General features: G+C 39.1%; 1 protein-coding gene and 1 long non-coding RNA gene across 2 annotated transcripts; both read left to right on the top strand.

Moving 5' to 3' along the window:
* The first annotated feature begins 3021 nt into the window (after positions 1 to 3021).
* Positions 3022 to 7114, top strand: LOC119120960. Its single transcript, XR_005097595.1, has 3 exons — positions 3022 to 3318; positions 5793 to 5870; positions 6419 to 7114. It is a non-coding gene; the product is annotated as an uncharacterized LOC119120960 (long non-coding RNA).
* A 2717-nt stretch (positions 7115 to 9831) lies between these two features.
* On the top strand, positions 9832 to 19556 carry hsd17b12b (hydroxysteroid (17-beta) dehydrogenase 12b). Its single transcript, XM_037247956.1, has 11 exons — positions 9832 to 10115; positions 13328 to 13374; positions 13465 to 13540; positions 14072 to 14179; positions 14354 to 14418; positions 14620 to 14664; positions 15104 to 15138; positions 16434 to 16515; positions 17940 to 18005; positions 18114 to 18263; positions 18835 to 19556. The coding sequence occupies exons 1-11, from the start codon at positions 9941 to 9943 to the stop codon at positions 18940 to 18942; spliced, it is 957 nt and encodes a 318-aa protein (XP_037103851.1). The 5' UTR covers positions 9832 to 9940; the 3' UTR covers positions 18943 to 19556.
* The last annotated feature ends 4864 nt before the right edge of the window (positions 19557 to 24420 follow it).

The raw sequence follows: 24420 nt of genomic DNA, 5'->3' as shown, positions 1-24420 counted from the left end.
TCACATTACAATTCCCATGATAGACATACCGAATTACGATTGGCTGATTTGCTTATTTTAATTCAGCATGATTATTTGTGACGTAACAGTCATATCCTCAAACTGACCATTACTGTAAGGCATTGTAGGTTCTTATAGCAATAAAACCAAGACGCAATTGGCAGCAAATTATCAATATAATGCTTTGGGTTGAATGAAAAAATTCATTCACAGACACAAGTGCAACTACATAGCACAAGTGCGAACCATTTTTCTTTCATGCTACATCTCTCCACCCCCACACACTTAAATCACAAGACCTAAAAATGGCACAAGCACAGTGCAGTCTGCTATTTTTAGAACCCAGTAAAAGAACAGGATGGTTGCAGAGAGGCTGAAGCATATGCACACTGGGCTATAAATACAAACGCGATGCATGCAGGTTTATTTACCCCCACCCTCTGAACAGACTCCTGCATTGCTAATGTGCATTATTTATTGTTAGCCCCTTGGTCTATTCCTGTCCAACATAACTCTGTGCCAGCTCTGCAAGGAAATGTTTCTGAATGAATAATTGAACGGAGTTGTATTTTTGACCAGCCCTATCTTAGATGCAGTATATAAATAGCCCATGTGCATCAAAGCGTGCATGGATTTGTTAGGGAGGTTGAGCCCAGCAGTAGGAGCCTTGTTATGTAATAGGCATGTGACTTGGCACACCACAGCGCCACTGCATTGAATGAGCGTGTGAGACTCTGAACCCATTGAGTGTTTTCAGACTGGTAGTATATTCACTGCTGGAGTAACTCAGGCAGGTAGCTTGCTTACTGCATTTGTGAGACAAATGTGTACTCTCACAAGAATTTAGTAGGCTATTAACATACAAGCAGCATCCCTTGCACACGTTGTCCATGGACTCTAAAGTTATTTCATTTTCGACATGAAAGTGTACATTTTTAAAAGGGAGAGCCTGTTATGATCCCTCATTCATTGTTCAAGTCATTGGCAAACTCCTATCCAAAGTTTGGCATTTCTTCCAACACTAAACTTTTGATGATCATTGTGTTCCAATGCATCGTCTCACATCTGAGCTTGTATTTTTAGCACAGCACTGCCCAGTATAGTAACGGATGTTGCTGCAAGTTATTACATAATTCAGTGATAGTGACTTTTTATAGTTGCTGCAGAAAAACAGCGCAGGACCTGATTTGAGCTGAACATGACACGAGTGCATTGCTTCATTCACTAAAACATTACATAATATAACCAGGAGGAGAAACTTCCACAGTATAAGTAAGAAGAACTTTAAGAGGATCAAAATGATTGGATTTGCTTGTATGAGTACTTTATCTACAGTATTGATCGTGTCTACTATTTCATTTTTAGTATGAAAAATAACATAATGCCATGAATTATAAAAAACAATCAAGTGAAATGTAAGTAAGTAAATACCTTTTTGAAAAAGCTGAATCTTATATCACATCATGTGGATGAACAGGCAGACTACACCCGTAACTCTCGTCGCCAGGCAATCACAGGGCACATTGAGCCCAAGCATTCACACTCACACGTTTTCAGTCACAGAGTGGGAATCACACTACACTGGCTGGCTCTCACCTTACTAAAACCAACAAGTGAAATTTGCCGTGGTTGTTTGCGTTTGTGACTTGAATGGTCCTTTTATGGGCCGAAAAAAGTTGCAAAGGTGACAAGACGCAGTATTGACTTCAGCACCACGGATAGTTCCATTTCAACGTTGTTGTATATGCAACTGCCGCTTCTTTCTTTCTTTCTTTCTTTCTTTCTTTCTTTCTTTCTTTCTTTCTTTCTTTCTTTCTTTCTTTCTTTCTTTCTTTCTTTCTTTCTTTCCTTTCTTTCTTTCCTTTCGTCCTTCTGTCCTTCTTTCTTTCTTTCTTTCTTTCTTTCTTTCTTTCTTTCTTTCTTTCTTTCTTTCTTTCTTTCTTTCTTTCTTTCTTTCTTTCTTTCTTTCTTTCTCTCTTTCTTTCTTTCTTTCTTTCAGCACTTATTGAAAGTAATTGCATGTTTTGTGTTTTTCTATTTTGCAACAAAGGCTGGAAGCCGCCGGATGCGCTGTTGGATCGTCATTTTACCCGATCATCTTTGTGCATTCAGCGCTATTGACCATTCACCATGCACCAGCCCTGTGTACAGTAGTAGGCCACCTTGAGCAGAGAAAGCCGCAGCGGCAGGCATGTTGAGGATGGGAGTTAAAAATAGCATCATCAGTCGGCCAAGCGGTGCTCCGTTACTACGCGTTTCAGCATTCTGCCCTGTGCAGGGGGAGGCAGGGGGATGGGGTTGAGGTGGAGGGGTCCGCAGCCCTCCACCTCTTTCTGTAGCTCTGCATCATCACACGTGGAGGGGGTCAACACCTGGAGCCTGTGCGTGGCTCTGCTGGAGGGGGAAACCCAACCTGAAGGCTTTAGTATTTGTCCTCATGATCACCAGCTGAGGCGCATGTTGCAAACATTTTACGTTATCGCTGTGGAGCTTCCACTCACGAGGCAAGCCTGAGGTGTGCGCAAATAATAAAATGGTCTTTCCATTGTGACGGCAGAGAAGGAGGGGCTTTTATTTTATTCACGGCATCGCGCTCCTTTAAAAAAAAAATCATGCATGTTTATTTGGTGCACTTTTTTTTCTCTTTCTTTTTTTTTTTATCCACAATGGCCCCAGAAGCTGTGCATGGATGCTCCTGCGTCCATCTTCAAAGCGGGAGATTCTCCACCTGACGTCAACACTGACGCAGCCATCAAGAGAAGGAAGTCACTTTTTTTTTGTTGACATTTTGTTCAATAGATACAATTGTGTTGGATGTCTTTTGTAGAGATTAGAGTGATTTATGATTACTTGGCTTTCTTTTCTTTAGAGGCAAATTGTACATTTTAATAAGCACTGGCCATGCCTGCATTTTGAATCTGCAGAAGATGAGCATGCATTTCCACCCAGTGTGTTGAGGAGACGCCTCTGTGCACGCGCAATAACCATGCACGAGAGAGAGGGTGGGATGGGGGTTGAGGAGGGTAAATGGGCGGGGGGTGATGAAGGCTGCACACACGAAATTCCTCCAAGGAACCTCTGTGAGCTTTTCTTTTTTTCCCTCTTTTTTTTCATCACGCGCGTGCTAAAAATAGAAACAGGGTTGGATCGTGATCCAGAAATAGATAGGGGGCATCACTCCTATAAAAGGCACACCATTCAAGAGTACAGTGTGTGCACAGTAGGAAGAACCGAAAAGCACGAGCACATTTTAAAGCAGAGAACAGTTTTATTTGGTCTTTTATTTTCCTGCATGGTGACACTCCTCAAGCTTGCGTGGTGAGTATTGTGGAAACCTTTCTCTTCTATCTTGCGTCTTCCTGTTTTGCATCATTTGTGTCATTTTCAGTTTTGGTTCATGCCATTGCTCTGTGTAGCTGAGAAGTAAATGTTATTGTTTGGGGGATCTTTTTCCACAAAGGGAATCACCCTATTAGGAATACTACGAGTAGATGTGGTGATGATTGCATGCATTGGCAATAGGGTGTTTGATATTAGCTCTTTAATGGACATATGAGCTATTAAGATCGGGTATTACAGCTTTAAATATATATGTTTTTGTGTTACGAGTGGGGAGCTGTCCTCTCATTGTGGTGCTGAAGTGCTATTTTCCACAATGTCCGTATACACCACTCCGGGGATTACAAATACATTCAGTGCACTTTCATTTTTCACCAAACACATTTAGGGTGTATTTGTTTTGATATATTTTCTTTTTTTCTGATTCAAATGTGATTACAAAGACCCCTCCGACTTATGATGGTGTTTTAGGTAAAACTGAAATGAAATAATCAAATAAAAATCTGCTCACCGCCTCAAATAGAGCTCGATAGTGACATTTGAGTCCTTATTTGCAGTTTTTTGTCCCTTTGTGCGCGTCGAGGCTTGAGTCGTGACTGCTGAAAGTGAGCACGCCGTGTGCTGCGTCAGTGGCGTCTGGCTCTGTTGAGCTCGAGACAGATGGGGGGGAGGGTGTAGTGGTGAGGCGGGTTGGATCGTGACCGGCTGAAAGACTCGTCCACGCATGAAAAACGCTTGGACGACTCCCGTGGAAACCGAGACAGAGGGTGGGGCCACTTTTTGCTCTAGGTTTTGAAGTAAAAAATATACACAGTTAATATTTATCCACACACAGAAAATTTGGACAATGGGTCAAGCGTTTCTGCACAATAGTAAAAAATTAAAATGGTAAAAATAGTAAAAAACGATCCAACCTATCATAAAAACAACATGGTTACTCATAAGTATACAATTCACGCGTATCAGGTATTTAATAGCATCTGCTAATAGGTGCTCTTTTCTGCAGCAGTCCAATTGGTCGTTGACAATTGGTTCCGTCCAATGGAATCACAGGAAAACCTCAGCTGCATGTGAAAGTCCACAACGCTTCTTTTTTTTAATAACAACATTGCGTGGCTGAAAAGCGGTGCTGATCCAGTGGGCTTCTCTCTCTCTCACACACACACACGCACACACACACACACATACATACACACACACACACACACACACACACACACACACACACACACACACACACACACACACACACACACACACACACACACACACACACACACACACACACACCCTCCAGACCCACAATAATAATAATGACGGTGATGACGAAGACCAGAGGAGTCGTGGACAAGAAGTGGATCTGGGAGTTGTCCTTTACGAATCTTTTTGCGGTCTGGGCTTGCTGTGCATATATGAAGATGGGAAGCCCTTACCCCAAAAAGCATTTGTGGAGGATGTGAACCTCGTTTTACAACACTGTTGTTTGGGCCTGGGGAGTAACGTGTCTGTCTGTCTTTTCACTATTTAGCTTTCTGTCCCTTTGTCTCTCTCTCACACACACACACACACACACACACACACACACACACACACACACACACACACACACACACACACATACACAGACGCACACACACACACACACACACACGCACACACACTTGGTGCCGCCGGGTGTCTTGTAAAAACAATTAATAGTAACACCAACCATTATACACGAATGGGGGTATCGGCTCCAATGTTCCCCATGGACATACTTAATACTAGTTATTGGTCTTAGTCCTAGTCACCTTTTATACTCTTTCCAGGACCAAAATGGTGTGGGTATTTTCCTAACCGTAGAAGTCAGCAGTACCTCTCAGAGATATTGTAGTGCAGCGTAATGAATAATTTTATGTGCACGTGTCATGCTTGTCACGTGAATGCGCACAATGTATCAAATCCTGCAAATTCTATGTTTGTGCTGTGGTGTAATTAGATAGAAGAACAGATGTAGGACAGGTGGTCTATTTCGAATAATGTAACTGTAAATAAACATCACCGTAATTACACTTTGTTCATCAATTCCACTCAATCAATTGTACACCACTCACCAACTAGTAAAGAAATGATTTTCATTATTTGTGTACAGTACAGTGGCATTGATCCAGAAGTGTTGATATTATTGTTTGATTTAGTATTAAATGATTGGGAATTTAGGATAGAAAAACATGCATCTGTGTCTTCTTGATCCAGTCATCATTAAATTAATCTGAATAACAGGCCTTTTAACTAATCACAAGGATATGTACAGCACTGTAGTGTGGTATATTATTCCCACCTCAAAATTTCAGTTGGTCAATAGTCTTTTGTTAACGACATATGCATTATTAAATCTATATAAGCTGTGCATAATTGGTTTCTCTTTATTCATGCACAAATATTTTATGTACATTTTACTGTTTGTCAAACAGGTTTGCACAGTTTTGGAGATGACGACTCATGCGGATCAAATTACGGAAGCACAAAATGGGAATGCTGCAAAAACAAACGTAAGGGCCAAACCCGTCTTCCTAAATGTATATGATACAGAACTTTATGTTTGCTACATATTAAATATAAATCATCCTTTCTAGACAGTGCAAAAAGCTCATCTGGCTCTTTTCAAGAGGATATGTCTTTTTTTAGACAAATCACTTTTTAAAAACGTCTATTGTTTAGCTGTCTTATTTTAATGTACACACACAGAGCAGATGATTTTATGTTGTTTATCTCACTTCTGAAATAGACATCATTTAACTGCTCAAAACATTTTACACATTTCGCCCTTTTTTTCTGTGTGACCTATTTGAGTCTCATTTGTATGTTTGGCTTTTGGCAAAGGAATTTACGTTGCAGAATAATTGTCCGTGAGTACTTTTTGTGCATCCCTCACTGATAAGATTTGTTTTTATGTGACTCCCAAGGTCACACATATTAAAGGATGCAGTGCAGCTTTGACACAAAGGCTCTCATCTATAATTTCTTGACATTGCGTCCATATATAGGAAATTTGAGGTTTATGCCGTGAACTATCAATATTTTTGCCCTTGTTGGACAGGTTTCCGTGAAGTAGCGGAAATAGGGAAAGGAGTGACGCACAAACATTCAGAAGTTCCCCTGCTGGAATAGAAACACAGTATGGTAAGTACTACAGTGGAGATGAGAAATACCATAGATATTTTGTAGGAAGAAACATTATATTTTATTTGTACTTATACTGTATCATTACATTTACATTTTGTTATTAAGTTTTACTAAGTATATGTTTTGTGTGTGCAGTGTGCATTTGTAATTTATGTTGCAAGTTTGAATTCTTGTTTTGATACTTTTTTTTGTCATGGCCATGTTGCTGGTGTGTAAAATGATAATTATTCATAATCCTACATATGGTACCCTTGCTCGGCAGGCATGCGTGAAACGGTAGCTAACACATTTCATAGGAGGAAAAACAAATATTTACTGGCAGTCTGTCCAGGCTTTGTGAATTTTCAGTGTAGTGCAAGGTTATAAAATCCATGAGTGTTTTTGTCCAGTTTTAAATTGTGCTGAATTAATTTAGGTTTTTTTTGGTTCAATATCTATAGTTTGGAGCTATCCTTTAAGTTTAATTTCATGTATTTTTGCTAAAGCAAGTCCACACCTTGGAATGTCTTTCTATACGTATGATGATTTTTGATAATGCAAGTAAAAAACAAGATTACCATGATGCATCAAACATGTAATAGAAATAAAATGATTTCAAAAGGCCTTTATACATTGTGTGTTGTTTTATTTATTTTATTTTTTTAAGCCAAATGTCTTGTTTCAAGATGAGTGTTATTCAGCTGTATTAACATAATGCAGAGGTGCCCATGCAGTAACAAAATTAAACCAAAACCCTTTGAAATCTTATTTAAAAAAATAAAATAAAATAAAATAAAGAAGCAAGTCAAACAAATAAACCGAAAATTTGACTGTGCTGAATTTCTCAATGTTACAGCTTTACGCATCTAGGACAAATAAAGGACTAGTTTATCTTATCTTTTGGTTAGTTGATGCATCTTTTAGGAATTTACACCTTGTGTTGTTTTGTCAAAGTCACAGGGCAATCCAAGATGACTTTATCAGTCACACTCACTCACTCACATGAGAAATGAGCACCACTCCTCTCGTGTGTGCCTACAAGCGCCGACGGTTATAATCAGCATCTGCTCTGTTTGTGGGTGAGATGGTGCTTTAATCTAACTTTCATTCAGGTTTCCTTTGAAAGCTCAGAGGCAAACAGTTTAGACTCCTGTTTACCATTGCTGCATTTCTATTTTTAGTAGCAATGCTCTTATATAACGCTCTCGCACACATTATGGACCCATGCTGTCTGCTCTACTTGGCTGCATTGTGCATAGCGTACATTGGTGTACTGAAGTCATTTCTACCAAGAGTCGGTAAATAAAGCCCACCCCCCATCAAACTCACAAGAACAAAGCATCATAAGAAAACCCCATATTACAGTTTTGCAGATCTTTGCATATTAGAGTCTGTTTTGTATCCTTGAAAAGTAAAGTTTGCAGCTTAACCTTGTGAAAAACACCCCCTCCTCAGTCACAGCCGTTATTTTCACTTGACAGACTTATTTCATTATTTACACATCCAAACAAAAATGCACAAAGTAATTTTCAATCCAAAAAACATCAAAACAGATTGGTTGTTTGTTGATTTTAAACATACTACAGATTGTATCAAGAGAGCACAATTGTCTTCTCACCATTTCCGTCGTCACCATTACACCATCATGGGCATCATTTACCATATTTAATTGATGTTCAAGCCTAGACATCAGTTTTAATAGCTACATTATATCATTTTGTTACCATTATTTGTCTTTTTTATTTGTCTTTTCAAATTGTGAGTATGAGCAACACGCAAGATGTTGTTCTTTGACTTTTGTCTGAGTCCTTTTTATACCTACCCATAATTGTTTCTTTATACCTTTTGTCGGTTGAGATGTGTCTGTACTCTGTACTATACTTCAACCATTCCAAAATACATTCCATACCTTCAGTCCCTGGACAGAAACACACTTAACGGTAATTTTCAGAACTGTGCTACTTCTGTTTTGTTTCCAATTAAAATTCTCCTCTGAGACCATATCTTCCCTCTCTTTGTTTAAAAAGACTTTTTATGAAGCAGGTTGTTTTGTGATTTGAACAGGATTAGTGTTGTTTTCAGATCCACTAAATCCAAGAACATTAATGTCCGTTTCTTAATAAATTATGGATTGCTGTGGTCATTTGATCAAACATCGTTTGTATAGCTCTTTTTTTTTTTTTTGCTGGCAACACAACATATGTTAAACAGAGTAAAATAAATCCACAATAAAACAGTTTTTATAGTTCTATGGTTAAGAACATTTATTAACACACCAATGCTCTTAATTAATACAGTAATTCTGGATGTTTTTTTAACCTTACTTGATTTATCTGGATTTCCAACATAGTTTGTTGTCAACTATGTTGTATTACACATAAACAATGGTTCTCATACACTCAAATTCCAAATTCCCCCCCCCCCTTAAATCTGTTTGAGTGGCTTCAGCAGGGGAGAAATGTGTCATAATTTAACAACAATTTATTCGGAGTTACACAATCTTATCTGCAATCCTATAGGTTTTTGTCTGTCGGACGAAATGGGGCCTCACCCACGCGTGCAAATTGGCTCCTGTCACTCTTCAGGCACTGAAGTTCCATCCCTATGATTCTGTACTTTTATACTGTTCCATTTTTTCCCCCAGTAAGATTTGTGGTTTATGGTGTCAAACGCTTTCTTGAGGTCAATAAACCCTGTCATTGCAAACATTTGGGGAAAATTAGATAAAAAAGATTTAATTCTTTAAAATTGATATGATAGTGTTCATATATATGAACATATGTATATATATATAAATAAATACTAGTAATATTAGTTGATTTTTCTTTCAACATAATTTGAACGCATCTTTTTCCTTTTTGCCAACAGATTTTTCAGAGAACACTGTTTCAAGATTTCTTTCTATGTAAACTTGATCTGCACTACCCTCTTGTGGCTGTAACATCATCCCTGCCAGTTTAGGTGCTACACAAGAAGGTGAATGTGGTGGAGGGGTGGCTCAACAAATTTGTATGTATTTTGTGTGTTGTATTTGTGTAAAAATACATAAGCCACTCATTCAACCATCCTTCCATTTCCCATACCACTCGGTCACTTTCCATTAATTCTGATGTAACAATGAGCAGTATAAAAATCAATCATGATGTCCCCTGGAAGTGGAGTATAACTACCCCATATGAATTGGTAACATTTTACAAAAATGTTTGCAATATCTCTAACTTTGACACTACGCATTTGGCTGGAGACCATAATGAGCAGCAGAGGGCAGTAATGTTTACGATTGTTGGTATATAATGTTGGAATAAATATCAGAAGAAGACAAATATCCAATCACACGTCGATTACGACCAACCCGGAAGTTAAATACTACATCCCGTGTCAATTTACTTGCACTTTGTTCACAACGAGACACGCTTACTTCTCAATAAGCACAATCGGTGTGCGTTTTCGGGCAAGCATGATCCCTATTGAACATGTGTTTCGGGCCGTGGAGACGCCGCTGTTCTGGCTCGGAGCTGTGACCGCGGCCTGGCTGTCGGTGTGTTCCGTTTATCGGCTGCTGGCCGGGATCAAGGTGTGGGTTCTGGGCAACGGGAAGCTGGTATCACCCGCTACACTTGGCAAATGGGCCGGTGAGTAGTAGTAGTAGTATGTGTGTCTGTGTGTGTTTTATTTATTTGGTTTACTTCTTGAATGCATGTGTAACATTTGCTGTTTGATTTAATGAAAATATAAATAGTAATCATAATAATGATAACAGTCACAAACATTTTGCTGAGACAGTTGCAAGTTAATAATCGTGTGAAAAAATACCAATTATGATGATTGAATATGCCAATAACCCAAAGTATATAAATCTAGATGATGAATGATCATAAATCTCAGACACCTTTAGTTTGCCAGGTAAGGACCAATTAAAGGAAAACGACCAGGACGATGTTCCACATTATTAAGCAGGCCACAGGTTTCTTGCAACATGGGAAAGAAAAAGGATCAGTCAGCTGCCGCAAATCATCAAATAGTGCAATGCTTTGGACAAGGTATGAAAACATTAGATATTTCACATAAACTTGAGTGTGACCATCGTACTGTAAAGATATTTGTGGCTGATTCAGCGCACAGATGGGTTTGGGCAGAATGAGGAAGGTTTCTGCCAGGCAAAGAGAGCAGTTGCTACAATGCCATTACAAACCAGCAAACAGGTATTTGAAGCTGCCGGTGCCTCTGGAGTCCCGCAAACCACAAGGTGCAGGATCCTTGAAAGGCTTGCTGTGGTGCATAAACCTAAATTCCGCTAATGGACCACTAAATGTAAAAAATCAAAACATTTTCTTGCTGATGTAATAAGATGAAGAATACAATCAGCAATCTGTTTAATGCACATTAGTCTGCTGGAGAAACCGACAATCTTGAGCGTGTGAGTTGAGGTCCACTTTAATCTCTCTTTGTGAGGCTAAAAATAGAAGTTGGCATTTTTTTTTTTTTTTACATTTTTGATTACGCATGCAGAGCAAGTCAGAGTGTGCAGTGAGGCAAAGGAGCCCGTTAGCCTCGTTTGCGTCCTCATTCACAAACTTTGCCTGACTCAAGTGGTTGTGATTGAGCCGACAGCTTTATTATGTAACAGGAATTGAGCCATTCATAAAGTTTCACATCAGGGGTTGGATCCTTGGCGTCCTGGTTCATCAGTTCCAGAATGTGTGTGCGCGGGTGCGTGTGAGAGAGTGGCTATGATGCACTTTGTATAGTCATTGACTATACAGTGAATACACACATTTGCAATTTGACATTCACAAATTCTTGTGCGCAGATTTGTTTTTACCTATTTTTTGTTACTTGCATGGATGAGAATTTTCTCCCGACTGTTGGATTCCTGACTTTTGTGGACCAATATGAACACTCTGAATATAATCGCAAATCCATTGAGAACATTCCGGATGATCACTTTGACATCCAAGTTTTAGGTTAGCTTATTCTCTAAACCGCTTATCCTCACTTGGGCATTCAAAATGTAATACAATTCACCATTTTAATTGCTTTTATACTCTCATCTTGGTAATAAAAAGTATTACACATGTCTCTCTCCACGATAACTAATGAAGCCATAATTTATTACCAATTGTGCTTCTAGAGTAATGTCGTACAATTGAACAGCATGCAGAAGTTTTTTATCCTGACTATCCCAATTGACTGTCATGTTCTAGACATAATTAAAAAGGAAAAGAAAATTCAGGCAAATTGTTCTGGAAGTGAATTTTTAAAGTTTCTTAGCTCTGTACTCTGCAAAACTTACCTGGCTTATTTTTTTTTTAGTTGATATCAAATTGTCTTTTGTTGAAAGTTGCACACCCGTAATAGCAACATCGGTGCAGCTCGTCTGCTGCATTTGTGGAGTGTGTTGTGACACCACTCGCCATTGTTTCACATTGTGTCAGCGCAGTGGCTTGAACATGAGCACGGAGTTTAGTACAGTGATGCTTCTGTTCCTGGTAGAGAGTCCAGTTTGATGCAATGCAGCCAATGCAGCCAGTGCTGCACTCGAGGTTTCGATTTGAATCGTTCCCTCTGTTATCAACAGAAATTCCATTACTTCCCCAAACATCTTTGCTCTGACAGTGGAACGTAATAAAACACATTTTCCTTCAAATCTGTCTAGCAAAACTTTTTTTCTTGTTTTACTTTACTATCTGCTACCAATTCAGCCTTGCAAATGAGTATTGGTTCTCATTTGCCTTGCGTAGATCAGGAAATGTTAAATAAATACCAGTAATAGCATTATTTTTTGGTGTTGTAATACAAGCTTGCAACCTGACTTCCTAAAATTGGCTCTATGAAGTCAATTGTTTTGATGATTAAATGATTATTTGATTCATGAATTAATGATTAAAATGATTAAATATTAAAAAAATATATCACAGTTGCCTTTCTTAGTGAATTTATTTTTTTTTTTTGCTAATCTACTTTAAATTTGGGTTGGGGAAAAAAAAAAAGTCAGCTGGCAAAAAATGTTTCCCCTCGTCCATCCATGTAACTGTTTATTTTGTAAAACGTCTTAAAATAACCTATCGTCTGTTTCCCTCTCATTGCGCTTGCAGACGCTCTCCCACTCTTCTCTGTTCTATTTTTAGCTGCCCCTAGGATCTCCTGTGTTGATGTTTGTCATTTTCTCTTTCACGGTCCCCCTCTCTCGCTTATGTTTGATCGCACTGCAGCCCTGGAGAATGCTTGCCACCATCTATACTCTAAACGACCACAATGACAAGAGATGGGAACAACCGAGGCTATGTAGTGGTTAAAAAAGAGAGGATCGTAAAGAACACAATTCTGTGTTTTAGCCGCAGCAATAAGAATAAAAATAGCTACACTCTGATGTTGGTAGTACGGCAGACCCCTACACATTCGTGTTTCAGCATTAGCAGATTTATTTTGGCAAACTATACTATATTATTTTCTTTCTGTTTTGGTATTATTTTCTTTAGTGAATGTAAATCAAAAAGCCCACGTGAGCTTGAAAGTAGACAATAGCTGTGGGATCCTTTTACATGGCATAAATTCAATGTACAGTATGTTTATTTCTCTCATCCTAAAAGTGAATTGCTACTCAGTAGAATCTAGAACGCTGCTAGAGGCAAGTAAAATTAAACACGTACGTATGTCTCGCTAAAATGCACTGTGTTATTAAAATGGTAGATTACATGGGCTCTGTTTCATTCTCTGCTTTATTGTAATATAATGTCCAAGAGCAGTTTTATTGTAGATTGAGTACATTCTTTCCATGTTATGTGACTTTACAAAATGATTTGAAATGAGGTCTTCTAAGTCACATTATTATTTTTGTTCTCAGTTGTGACGGGAGCAACAGATGGTATCGGCAAAGCCTATGCAGAGGAGGTATACACACACACGCACGCACACACACACATATATGCTATGTGTAGTATAATTTCCACAGGCCTAATTTTTATGCTGTACTTTTCTTAGCTGGCACGGAGGGGCTTCTCCATTGTGCTGATTAGTCGTTCTCAAGAGAAGCTGGATGAAGTTTCAAAAGCAATTGGTAAGGTCATAAAACCTCCAGTCATTTATATTCCTAAAAATTAAATGAATTTATATTTTTATTTCTTCTCATGATCAACTAATATTTTTCCCAGCAGTATCCAGTTTCATTTACCAATGGAATACATACATTTACATTTCAATCAGGGGAATGCAACAAAACATTTTTGGCTGCACAGCATTTATTAGTTACGACCACATAGTCTGATTCAAAGAATTTGAAAAATTCAACTTTTACCAAAAGTAAAGATGAGTAATGAAAATACATGTTCTAAATAGAGTACTGTCATTCAAAAGAGAGTTTTCACAGAATGTCATCAAAATGTACGCTTCAATTTACCCAGCCTCTTCTAGGAGAGTTTTCCTCATAGACTAAGAACTATTTCTTTAGCTTCTCTTTGGATGCATTTATTCTCACACATACTGTAGAATAGCAGTCAGATTTTTGGGCGCACTTGCTCATGGTATAAATGTGATGGTGGTCCCTAACATTTATAGTTCTGAACGTGCACGTGCTTATTCATACCCACAGAGAGCAAATGTGGTGTGGAGACAAAAACCATTGCAGCAGATTTCAGTTCAGTCAACATTTACTCCAAGATTGAAGATGCACTTGCAGGACTGGAGATTGGAGTGTTGGGTAAGATCTGACCTTCACGTCTAGAACAGTTTGGATCAACATCTGCTCTTATGAATATGTTTTGTCCAGAATTCTGTTGCCAGCAAATGTTTCCTCTTTAGTCTTCTGCTGCCCCCTTCTGGTTGCATTGGGGAAAAACTGACTGAATCTTGAATCTTTTTTGTATGTCAACAGTGAACAATGTTGGAATATCCTATACTTACCCAGAATTCTTCCTCAGCGTCCCCAGTCTGGATACTGTAAGTTAGTGTCCCAATCATTAGTCTCTAGTTGCCCATGAATGCATCTATGATGGAAGCAAAAGTTTTGCAGACATAATTTGCATATGAAGCATTCATTTTCAGTGTGTTCTCTTCGGTTCTGTATCATTCGCACTGGATGCCACGTTTCTATGTACAAATGCACACATTTAATGTCTTGCTCTGTTATCCTTTTTCCAGTTCATTGACACGCTGGTGAATGTCAACATAACATCAGTGTGCCAGGTTAGTGCTGTAAAGTCAAATCTTGTTTGAAAAAAGTCATAATTTGTTATGGCTTGTTTGGTCAGCTGTCTTTGTTCTTTATCTTTGAGGTGACTGTCCAACATTTGAGTAAAATCACCACGAAATCATTAACACACTCAAGCAAAAAGGATTCACTGAATCACTTGAAGCATTTTCAATTTCTCTTGTTCATTTTTGGTTGTTCCAAGAGCAACGACCCTCCTGCTCTCTTAACACGTCCACTAACAGTCATTTAGTGAATCTTCAAACTACCTGCACATCTATTTTTGTTGTCTTCATCCCATTTGTCTCACCACACACAACCCACACATGCACTGACAAATGGACAAGCACTTCTCCAACACATTTTGATCCTTGTTTTTGTATTTCTGATTTTTTCACTTGTTGACATTTTATTTTCTCTTTGTCACACTACCAGATGACAAGACTTGTTCTGCCTCAAATGGCTGAGAGGTGAGAGATCTTTGTTTTTTTGCCCAAGCCAACAATTTTACAAATGGACATCTGCCACTGTAGCTGTTGTTTACCGTGGCTTGTGCATTTAGTTTGATAGCTCCCAAACTACAGACCCCTTTCCATGTTTGTAAATAACAATAACTAATCAGGATGCTCGTGCACGGTTGTCGCAGAAAGGACCAGACAAAATTTTGCCGGTCCGTCCTCCATCCTTCGTTCAGGACTGCCCTCCTTCCGCCATCCTTATTCATTATATAGTTGTCCCCCATCCGTCCTTGTCATTGGATAGGGCGTCCTTCACCGGTCTGTCAATCGTCAGTCCGAAAAAAATGCATAACAACAAAACAAAGTCATAATCCAAACCCAATCAATTCCAAGGTTTCATTATACACAATCATAAAGCTTTAAACCTCCTTAACTAGCTAATTTACTATTCACAGGACGCACTTCCGGGTTATTTGAAAACTTTTATAAGACACTGCTGTGACAGCCAGCTTTCTTAACCAGCTGGGGATATCATCTGAGTGGGTTGAATGGTTTACAACTGCTTAAATGGCAGCCGAGATAGCATTTAGCTGCCAACACAACCACTGTCGGTTACCAGATTGACTGGCCGTGTCTTTGACGGAGGAAAGTGCTCCTCCTCTTGTCAACTTGAAGCCAAGTAAAGTCACTCCCCCGCATACAAACACCACACGAGTCACGCAGCGCGTCGTGATATGTCAGATTTGGTCTGTATTGGCGGATTACACATGGAAGACAAGCCGGCCGTGTTTCTGTCAGTCTGTAATTGACCCGGTTAGGGCCGATTACAGAGACGGATGAAAACCCACTTCCTGGCTTAGTCCGTCTTTGTTTTTTGTTTTTTTGAAACTTCTCATCAGTGGTTATCCCAGTAAGTCCCAATATTTGTCAAAATAAAAATAGAACAACTTATTAAGATAAATCAATACCACAGAGATAGGGGAGATTCTTACTCAGTTTTAATGTGTGGAAAGATGCAATGCAGCAAAATTAAAATGCATTAGGCTTAAATTGCACATGATAGCTAGAAAATAATAGTGTTTAAAATAAAGTGTTCGATATGCATCGATCAGTGGGCGTGAGGCTTCGATGGTAGTGCTGATTTGTTGAGTTTTGGTAGTTGAATAAAATCATTCTTTTTCCATAATCGCCAAGCCCTCATACACGACCCCTGTTTTCTTAAGAGTTTGTTGCATGTATCAATTATTTTTTATACTTTTTTTTTATGGTTCAAAGTTAAATAACATGAACTGATTGTATGATTTCAGGAAGAAGGGCGCTATCCTCAACATCTCTTCTGCCAGTGGCATGCATCCAGTTCCTCTGCTGACAGTCTACTCTGCATCCAAGGTGAAGCAGTTATAGCAAAATTCAAATGTAGTGGCTTAAATTCTCAATATAACAATGTTTTATTACAACTACATTAAACCAAGAACAAAAGTCAAAATGGCAGTGTGCAGTCATACTAATGCCTCCATGACTATAGGAGAGAGTACAGTAAGGGGTTTTATCAGCATTGGGAGGATCATACGTACTGTGTGGTAGTACAAGAGTACCTGGTACTTCCAAGGTCAACAGGAGAAAATGACACAAAAGGTATTAGAAGCAATTATTGCCCAATTATCACCCAAAGCCGGTTGGGAAAGGTTCCAGGCTCCCTGGGTTTGAACTAATGATGGGATTGTACATAGAGCATAAGACATTTTGACATCCAGTTTTCACACCATTTCTTTTGACAGAACAGCAACAGTCAAGAATCAACCTTGTATTTATAATGTCTTGCTGCTAGACTTTTAACAAGATATGTCCTGTTCCTGTTTTTCTCAACTCCAAGATAACTTACAAGAAGAACACGCACTTATCCTGAGGATGAGAAAAAGATTTACTCTTTGATGTAGACTAAGATCAGAACAGGATGAAACGTACGTGCTCTGTCGTTACGTGGGTGTGATATTAACCACATATTAAAAGCATGAGAATCAGAGGCATAGAAAAGGAATGGGTAGATGAATTAAACCGTCAGCATGGTCACATTCGAAATATCAATTACACAACCTGGTTCAAAGCATATTTTGCATTTTATTTTCTTGTTGGTACACCGCTGGTAATAAAAAAAAAAATAAAAAAAACACTGATCACAGAAATCATTTGAAACTGACAAAAGTAATAAAAAAATAAAAATGCAACACAGCTCGACATTATTGATGGCCCGGTGCACCACATGACTCTCGGGCCACTTCGCTGTTGCTTGACCGACTGGGCCACCAGTAGAAATTTCCTGAATAAATTGATACAGTCAATACATTCATGCTTTTATTTTCTAATAATAAAAGGTTTTGTGCTGTCCACTTAAATCAGGCATCTTATCTCATGTACATTTTGACCAATGAAACTACACGCTGTACTATTTCATCCATAGGTAAACGTCCATATATGATTATGAATTTTGTTAAGTATTGTTCTACATCAGGGACTGTCATGGCCATCACCCAAAAAGGCTTAATGTCGGACCCTGTGTAATGAAAATTAACCAATGCAAATCAAACATAGCCTTTCAACTGTTGTTCATCAGAATTATTGAACCAACTCATAAAGCAGGCCTGGACCAAAATTACACTCCCCCTAGTAAAGTTTTAAAATAATTAGACCAGAGGGGACATGCACCACTTTATCTGTCAGTCGGCCTTTGTAAAATGTCATGAATTATCAACAATAACAGCAATATTATCCCCATGTGTAATAATTTATAATCCGTTTATATTTGTGTTTTATAGGCATTTGTGGACTTCTTTTCACGAGGGTTGCAAGCTGAGTACAAAAGCAAAGGGATCATCATCCAGGTTTGTTTAGTTGTTTATTGTTGTGTTTTCATGTTTACTATAAATAAAAACCTATTTGATATAAGACATTGGTAATTTGTTATGAACCTGAAAATTTCCTTTCTGCAGAGTGTTCTGCCATTTTTTGTGGCAACCAAGCTGAGTAAAATCCGAAGGGCCACGCTAGACAAGCCGAGTCCGGAGCGCTATGTCGCCGCTGAGCTCAACACTGTGGGTCTCCAGACGCAAACCAATGGTTACCTGCCTCATGCCATCATGGTACAGCCAATTTGAAAAAATTAACAAATCGTTATCGTACTTCCTCCCACCAATGTCATTCACTTTAAGGCATCAAATCAGTATGTGATTGAGAAGACTTGATCCAAACGTAATTTTCCTCTGGTTTGACTTTAAGTTAAATATTTTTACTGTAAACAGATCATGTAATTTTAAATCATCAAAATTATTTGGATCGCTAATCATTTATTATAGTGGATTGTTGCCTCATTGGTCTCAGATTTGTTGGTTTCACTTGATCAGGGTTACAAAATAATTCATTCTGCAAAGAAAAGGTTAAAGCAGTAATTGAATCCAGTCAAATGTGAGCCAAGAGCATCTTAATTGTTCAGGTAAAACCTAAATCTGCTCAACCAAGCAGCAGTATGTCTTGTTTTACCCACAATTGATTACCAGAGTGGAAAAACAAATGGAGTCTTAGTTTGCCCACAGTTTCGTTCACAAAGGTACCCTTGTTGTAGCAGTTGTTCCTCCTGTAGATTGAGAATCATTAATGAATGTTAATTTGTTATTTGTAAATGCCACCAGCTGACTGTGTAATTTCTCTCTGCAGGGCTGGGTGACTACAGCTCTGCTCCCTGCCAGTATTCTCAGCAGACACATGATGGGAGTGACTTTGTCTCAGCGTGCTCGTTACCTCAAGAAGCAGAAGCAGGGCTAGCTCAGTGGCGGCCGGGAGCGGACCAGCTGTGCTCATGCCTCTTCTGACTCCCATCATCATCATCACCTTGGACCAAGAAGAGGAAAAGCTGACAGTTGCTGGGGAGACAATTTTCCCTTGCCCTCAGAAAGTGCACGTCATAGATAATGCAAGGCAGCCCTATCACTGCGCATTATTAGTTTCCAGCTTTAATCAACCAATTGAAAATAGTTTTGAATTTACATCTTGGCTTACATAACTCTATATTTAACACTCTTAATAATGACAGGTTGTAACTCACATTTTGGACTGAAATGTCTTCATGTTGACATTCTCAACATTCCTAACAAAGCACTTAAAAATGAAAAAATAATCTGGAGAGTTTTTCTGCCACTTATTTTCTTTTGTGATGTGGACCTCCACATAGGCTTCTTATCACTGACTCAAACTTGCTGTGCTATTTTTCCACTTTACTTACGGACTCTCTAGGATTGCTTCCTGCCCTGAAATGTGATGTTTGATTTAGGTTTGTATTTATTTATCTGACAAACCAATGAAAACAAGTAACAAATGTTGGTACTTGTACACAATCTAATGAGATCTAATACAAATAAATGATTGATTAAAAAAAAAAATTTCCTCAAGTACTGACATTGATGCAATATGGTGCTACACCACAGTAAGTAGCCTAATATACACTTTAAAGTAAACATTTTTGATTGGTTGAATCAAAACGTTTTTGTGAGGACAGAGACACTTTACTTACATGATACACAAACTATCTGTCTTATTAAAATAAGCCGCATCCAAAGACACATGCTGAATGTTGTCTCTCCTTGCATTGACGACATGGCAACAGTCCAAAAAAGGACCATTGTCTTATGCACTTGAGTGAGCTTTAAAGCCGATATTAAAATATTTGGGTGAAATGGTCAAGTGGATTCATGTTTTTTTAATTTCCTTATACACTAAAACACTCAACATCCTGTAAAGGTTTTGGGTAAATTTGCGCAGAAATGTATGACAGTCTACTCCTAAAAAGAGGCTAGTGGTTTGTGTGTGTGTTTTATAATTTGTTACAGAAAATTGCCAGATTTTCTTTGTGGCCCTGCTTTGTTGCTGTGGGAATAGAGCAGTTGGAAAAGGCATCGCTGGATTTTACTCCAGCTGGCAGGACAAATATGAGACCATATGATGGGTTTTGTTGCTTGACAAATAACAAGCGTGAATGTTATTTTCTCTGTGGAGAAAGTAGTTGAAAGAACCTGCTTGAAAATGCAGTGCGACCTTTAAAATGTCACAGATCCAGGAATTGAGATAATACAGGACGACTTAAAGCATCCACAAAAGATGTTTACTCTGTCAATGTAAGATGAAGTGCTACGTATACATTTTTAGATGGGTCTACCACTCTTGTCTGATGTCAGTGAGTGAAAATCACACCATTGATACATTTTTCCCCCACTCATGCTGCAAATAACCATCTGTCTATAGAGGAGCATTTGCCTCTTTTTTTATCGGTCCCCCCTAAGCAACAAATGTGTCGTGTGCTCATTTATTTTGAACATTAGATCATCATCTCACTTATGCAATGTTGCAGTGATTCACCAATAACACTAGTCATGTTTTTACCCTTTGTTTTGGTAAATCAGAGATTTCCAAGTAACTTTTTCGAGATGCATTTTTAGGGGAAGGGGGGCTGATCCCAAATCTGGCCTTGTTTTTTCATCCATCCATCCATTTTCTGAACCGCTTAGTCCCCACGGGGGTCGCGAGCGTGCTGGAGCCTATCCCAGCCGTCATCGGGCAGTAGGCGGGGGACACCCTGAACCGGTTGCCAGCCAATCGCAGGGCACACAGAGACAAACAACCATTTGCACTCGCACCTAGGGACAATTTGGAGTCTTCAATCGGCCTACCAAGCATGTTTTTGGGATGTGGGAGGAAACCAGAGTGCCCGGACAAAACCCACGCGGGCCCGGGGAGAACATGCAAACTCCACACAGGGAGGGCCGGAGGTGGAATCGAACCCGCACCCTCCTAACTGTGAGGCGGATGTGCTACCCAGTGCGTCACCGAGCCGCCAAGCCTTTTTTATATATAATAATAATACACTACACTAATAATAACAACTAATAATAGTAATATAGAAATATATTTAATTATGAATTAAGGGTTAGGTTCAGCAAGTGGTGGATTTTTGTCTGAAACTACTGCGCGAGCTTTTATAGGTCAAAGGCAAAATACAAATATCTCAAAACCCTGATGTACAACAACAACAAAAAAGAAATTTTTGAAATCAGGGTAAAAATATCTGTTCAAATTTGCTGTTGATTAGTATGTTGAAATTTATGACAAGATGAGAGTTAGTTGTCTCTTTTTGTTATTTCACATAAAAGGCCGCTCTGTTTCACTGTGTTCAAATGTTTTTTGTGACTCATAATTCTTGAATTTCCATCACATTCAAAGTTATGTCACAACAGATATTTGTGCCGCTTACAGTATTCATCTAACACCTACACACAGGAGGAACTATTTGCACGTAACAACTTGTGAAACACACGCCATCCATTAAATGGAAATAATCAACACTCTGTTTAATGGTTTAAAATGTCATAGTTGTTTTGTATATTTATTGTATTTTTTATTAGCCTTTCATAATTTTCACAAACCCTCTGCTTTTAGAATTCAGCATAATTACATTTTAGAATTACAATACAGCTGCTTGATTCTTTGATTAGTTAGGATGTTAGAATTACTTTTGTAATTCCTGACTTTTTCTTATCGTCGTCATTGCCAATGTCCATACAAATCGTTTGCTTTTTCTTCATTCGTCTCAAGCGTTGCTGTGTGGTTCCCATGCCAACAGTTTCTGAGAGATGATTCCGGCGCACTGGGATGGAAAGTGCCGGAAATGTGTCATCACAGAGGATGTAGGAGTGAGAGAAGCGTTGTACGTGGGGGGATGCCCATAGGAAGAAATGGGTGGTTTGCAGAGCTGTGTATAAAGAGATGCTCATTGGTAATCGTGGACACAGTTTGCTCAAATGCACACAAAATTGCTGCCAGAAATCCCATTTTCATAATTTTCAGAGAAGGGGACAGAATCATCTTTCAACCAATAACACATCCTGGACTCAATCAGATTCATCCTTTTTTTTCTTACTTGCATCATTTTGGCCTCACAAAACTGAGGATTGAAAGCAACAGCAGCGACCCTACGAGATAACAGCTTTTGCAAACGCTTGCTGTCCGCATATCGGTTCACCATGGCGACCCGCATGGATACGATCCCTGCCCATCTGCTGCCTCTAGTGATGGAAGAGTTCCCTCAGCCTCTGGCCACGGCTTGCGTCTGCAGGGCAGGACAACGTGAACCTCGCCTCCGCTGCCTACAGTGTGGGATCATTAAAGAAGAGGAGGACGACGACTGCTCCACTTTGGAGGAGGATCAGGCCCAGCGTTGCTTCCTGCAGACCTTGGAAAGCCTGAGGAGGAGCACCAGATGAGCCTTTGACCTTGTACGTTTCCCTGCATTTTGGAATTGCACATGAGTCTGTTATGGCTACAGATGGTGCCGATTTCACCCATGTATCCTCTGTTGTTCATCGAGGGTAGCATCCTTCAAATGTGGCATTGGGTATGCCTTCAGAAGAAATGGAAGTCTTAAGGGACAAGACAGACAGAAGAGAGTTCCTGGCAAATGTTTCTTTTGTTGTTGGCTTTGTAATTGTTTGCTGTTCGCCAACTCTTTCTTGCATACAAGGAATGAACTAATCAATATGAATTAATATTTATAAGCCTATATGATGTCATAAAATGCCTAATAAAATGGCTGAAACTTTAATTTTCCTAATGCTTTGCCTGTGGATTTGACACTGCATTCAATACATTTACATCACACTGGTGGGCTGTGTTCTTTGTCAGACAAAAAATATATACAATTAAATGAAAGACCTCACACAATCTTTTATGTTGGTATCGAATGAAGCAATGTGTAAAATTTGAAGTCTCCAGCAAGCTATTTTTCAAGGTTTTCCATGTGGTGGCACTGTTGATACACTTCTAAACAGAAAGCACACGTCACTACAACAATTCCTGCAATAGTCTAGCTTGACCGCATTTTAACATTGATGAATTAGGCTCCCTATTCTTTATGATATTTTTTTATATAGCATAGCCCTTGATCAATTTAGGTTAAGTTTATGTGGCGGTCACAGCACATATGTATTTACACACCACCAAACAAGATTGTCACATACACATACATATACTTTGTATCTATATCTACCCGTCAGTCCATCGGTCCATCGATCCATCTGTTTGTCAGTCAGTCAGTCCCTCCGTCCGTCCGTCCGTGCATCCATGCATCCATGCATCCATGCATCCATCCATCCATCCATCCATCCATCCATCCATCCATCCATCCATCCATCCATCCATCCATCCATCCATCCATGCATCCATCCATCCATCCATCCATCCATCCATCCATCCATCCATCCATCCATCCATCCATCCATCCATCCATCCAGCTATCCATCTATTTATCTCTCTATAGACTTGATTTCACCTTTACAGATCCTGTTGTGTCTGCCGTCTCATCATTGCCTCAAGTGACCAGTTACAGACATTGGAGCCAGTTTCTCAATAATTTCATCCTATTAATGATTTCTGCTGTCCGTGTGATTTATAGCATTGCTGTTGGAAGACAAATTGCAATTAAAATGAAAAAGAAAAAAATAGAAACACCAGACAGTTGCTATCTAATCCACATTTTGTTTCATTTGTTTTTGTCACTTCCGTATGATACTTACATGTTCCAGCACAGTCCTTGGTTTAGTATGACTCACGGGAAAAGGAACATCTATTGCTGTAGATCTTTGCCAAACAATTTACGGTGCATTAACAGGTGACAAGAATTATTTCTAGTCTCATGTATCCCTCATTCCCCAGGCTGTCACAGTCCAGACTTGTAAGTTTTACCTTCCTCTGTCTGTCTGTCTGGCAAGTCAAGACCCTGCCTGCAGCTAAGCTCTACGCACTGCTACCTCATCACATAAAACAATATTGGACTGCTGTAATTCTGCCATAAAATGACGACATTAGAATCATTTTGAATGCACACGGGCTTTAACAAGGAGAAAACAGTGTTCCTGCCATTGTTAGGGGGATTCCAGATGACCTACTTCATTGATCTGTAATATTGATGGACCACCCGAGACACCACTCATGTTGTGTTACTGCTTACATTAACAGTAACTGGTTGATTGATTAGGTGATGTTTGTTTAAGGGTTACAAAAGTTAAATATTTAGGATGCACATTTATGTTTTCGATGAACATATTCAGGTTTTGACTGCAATCACTTTGTCATCCAGTACATGGTGTGATCATTGTTTTACGCTATTAGGAAATTAAACCATAGCGGAAATCATAATAGGTTCTCCTTTCAAGGTTGCTTTAATCATTTTGATTTGACGAGTTAGACGCTGCAGTT

The sequence above is a fragment of the Syngnathus acus genome, chromosome 3 (assembly GCF_901709675.1).
Source record: "Syngnathus acus chromosome 3, fSynAcu1.2, whole genome shotgun sequence".
Classification (NCBI taxonomy): Eukaryota; Metazoa; Chordata; class Actinopteri; order Syngnathiformes; family Syngnathidae; genus Syngnathus; species Syngnathus acus.
Note: the sequence above shows the minus strand (reverse complement) of the source record. Positions and strands in the feature narration are given on the sequence as shown.

Coding starts and splice junctions, on each gene's coding strand:
- hsd17b12b (XM_037247956.1), top strand. CDS start 9,941: ATGATCCCTATTGAACATGTGTTTCGGGCCGTGGAGACGCCGCTGTTC. Junction 14,419..14,619: donor GCGTCCCCAGTCTGGATACT/GTAAGTTAGTGT, acceptor TCCTTTTTCCAG/TTCATTGACACGCTGGTGAA. Junction 16,516..17,939: donor CAGTCTACTCTGCATCCAAG/GTGAAGCAGTTA, acceptor TGTGTTTTATAG/GCATTTGTGGACTTCTTTTC.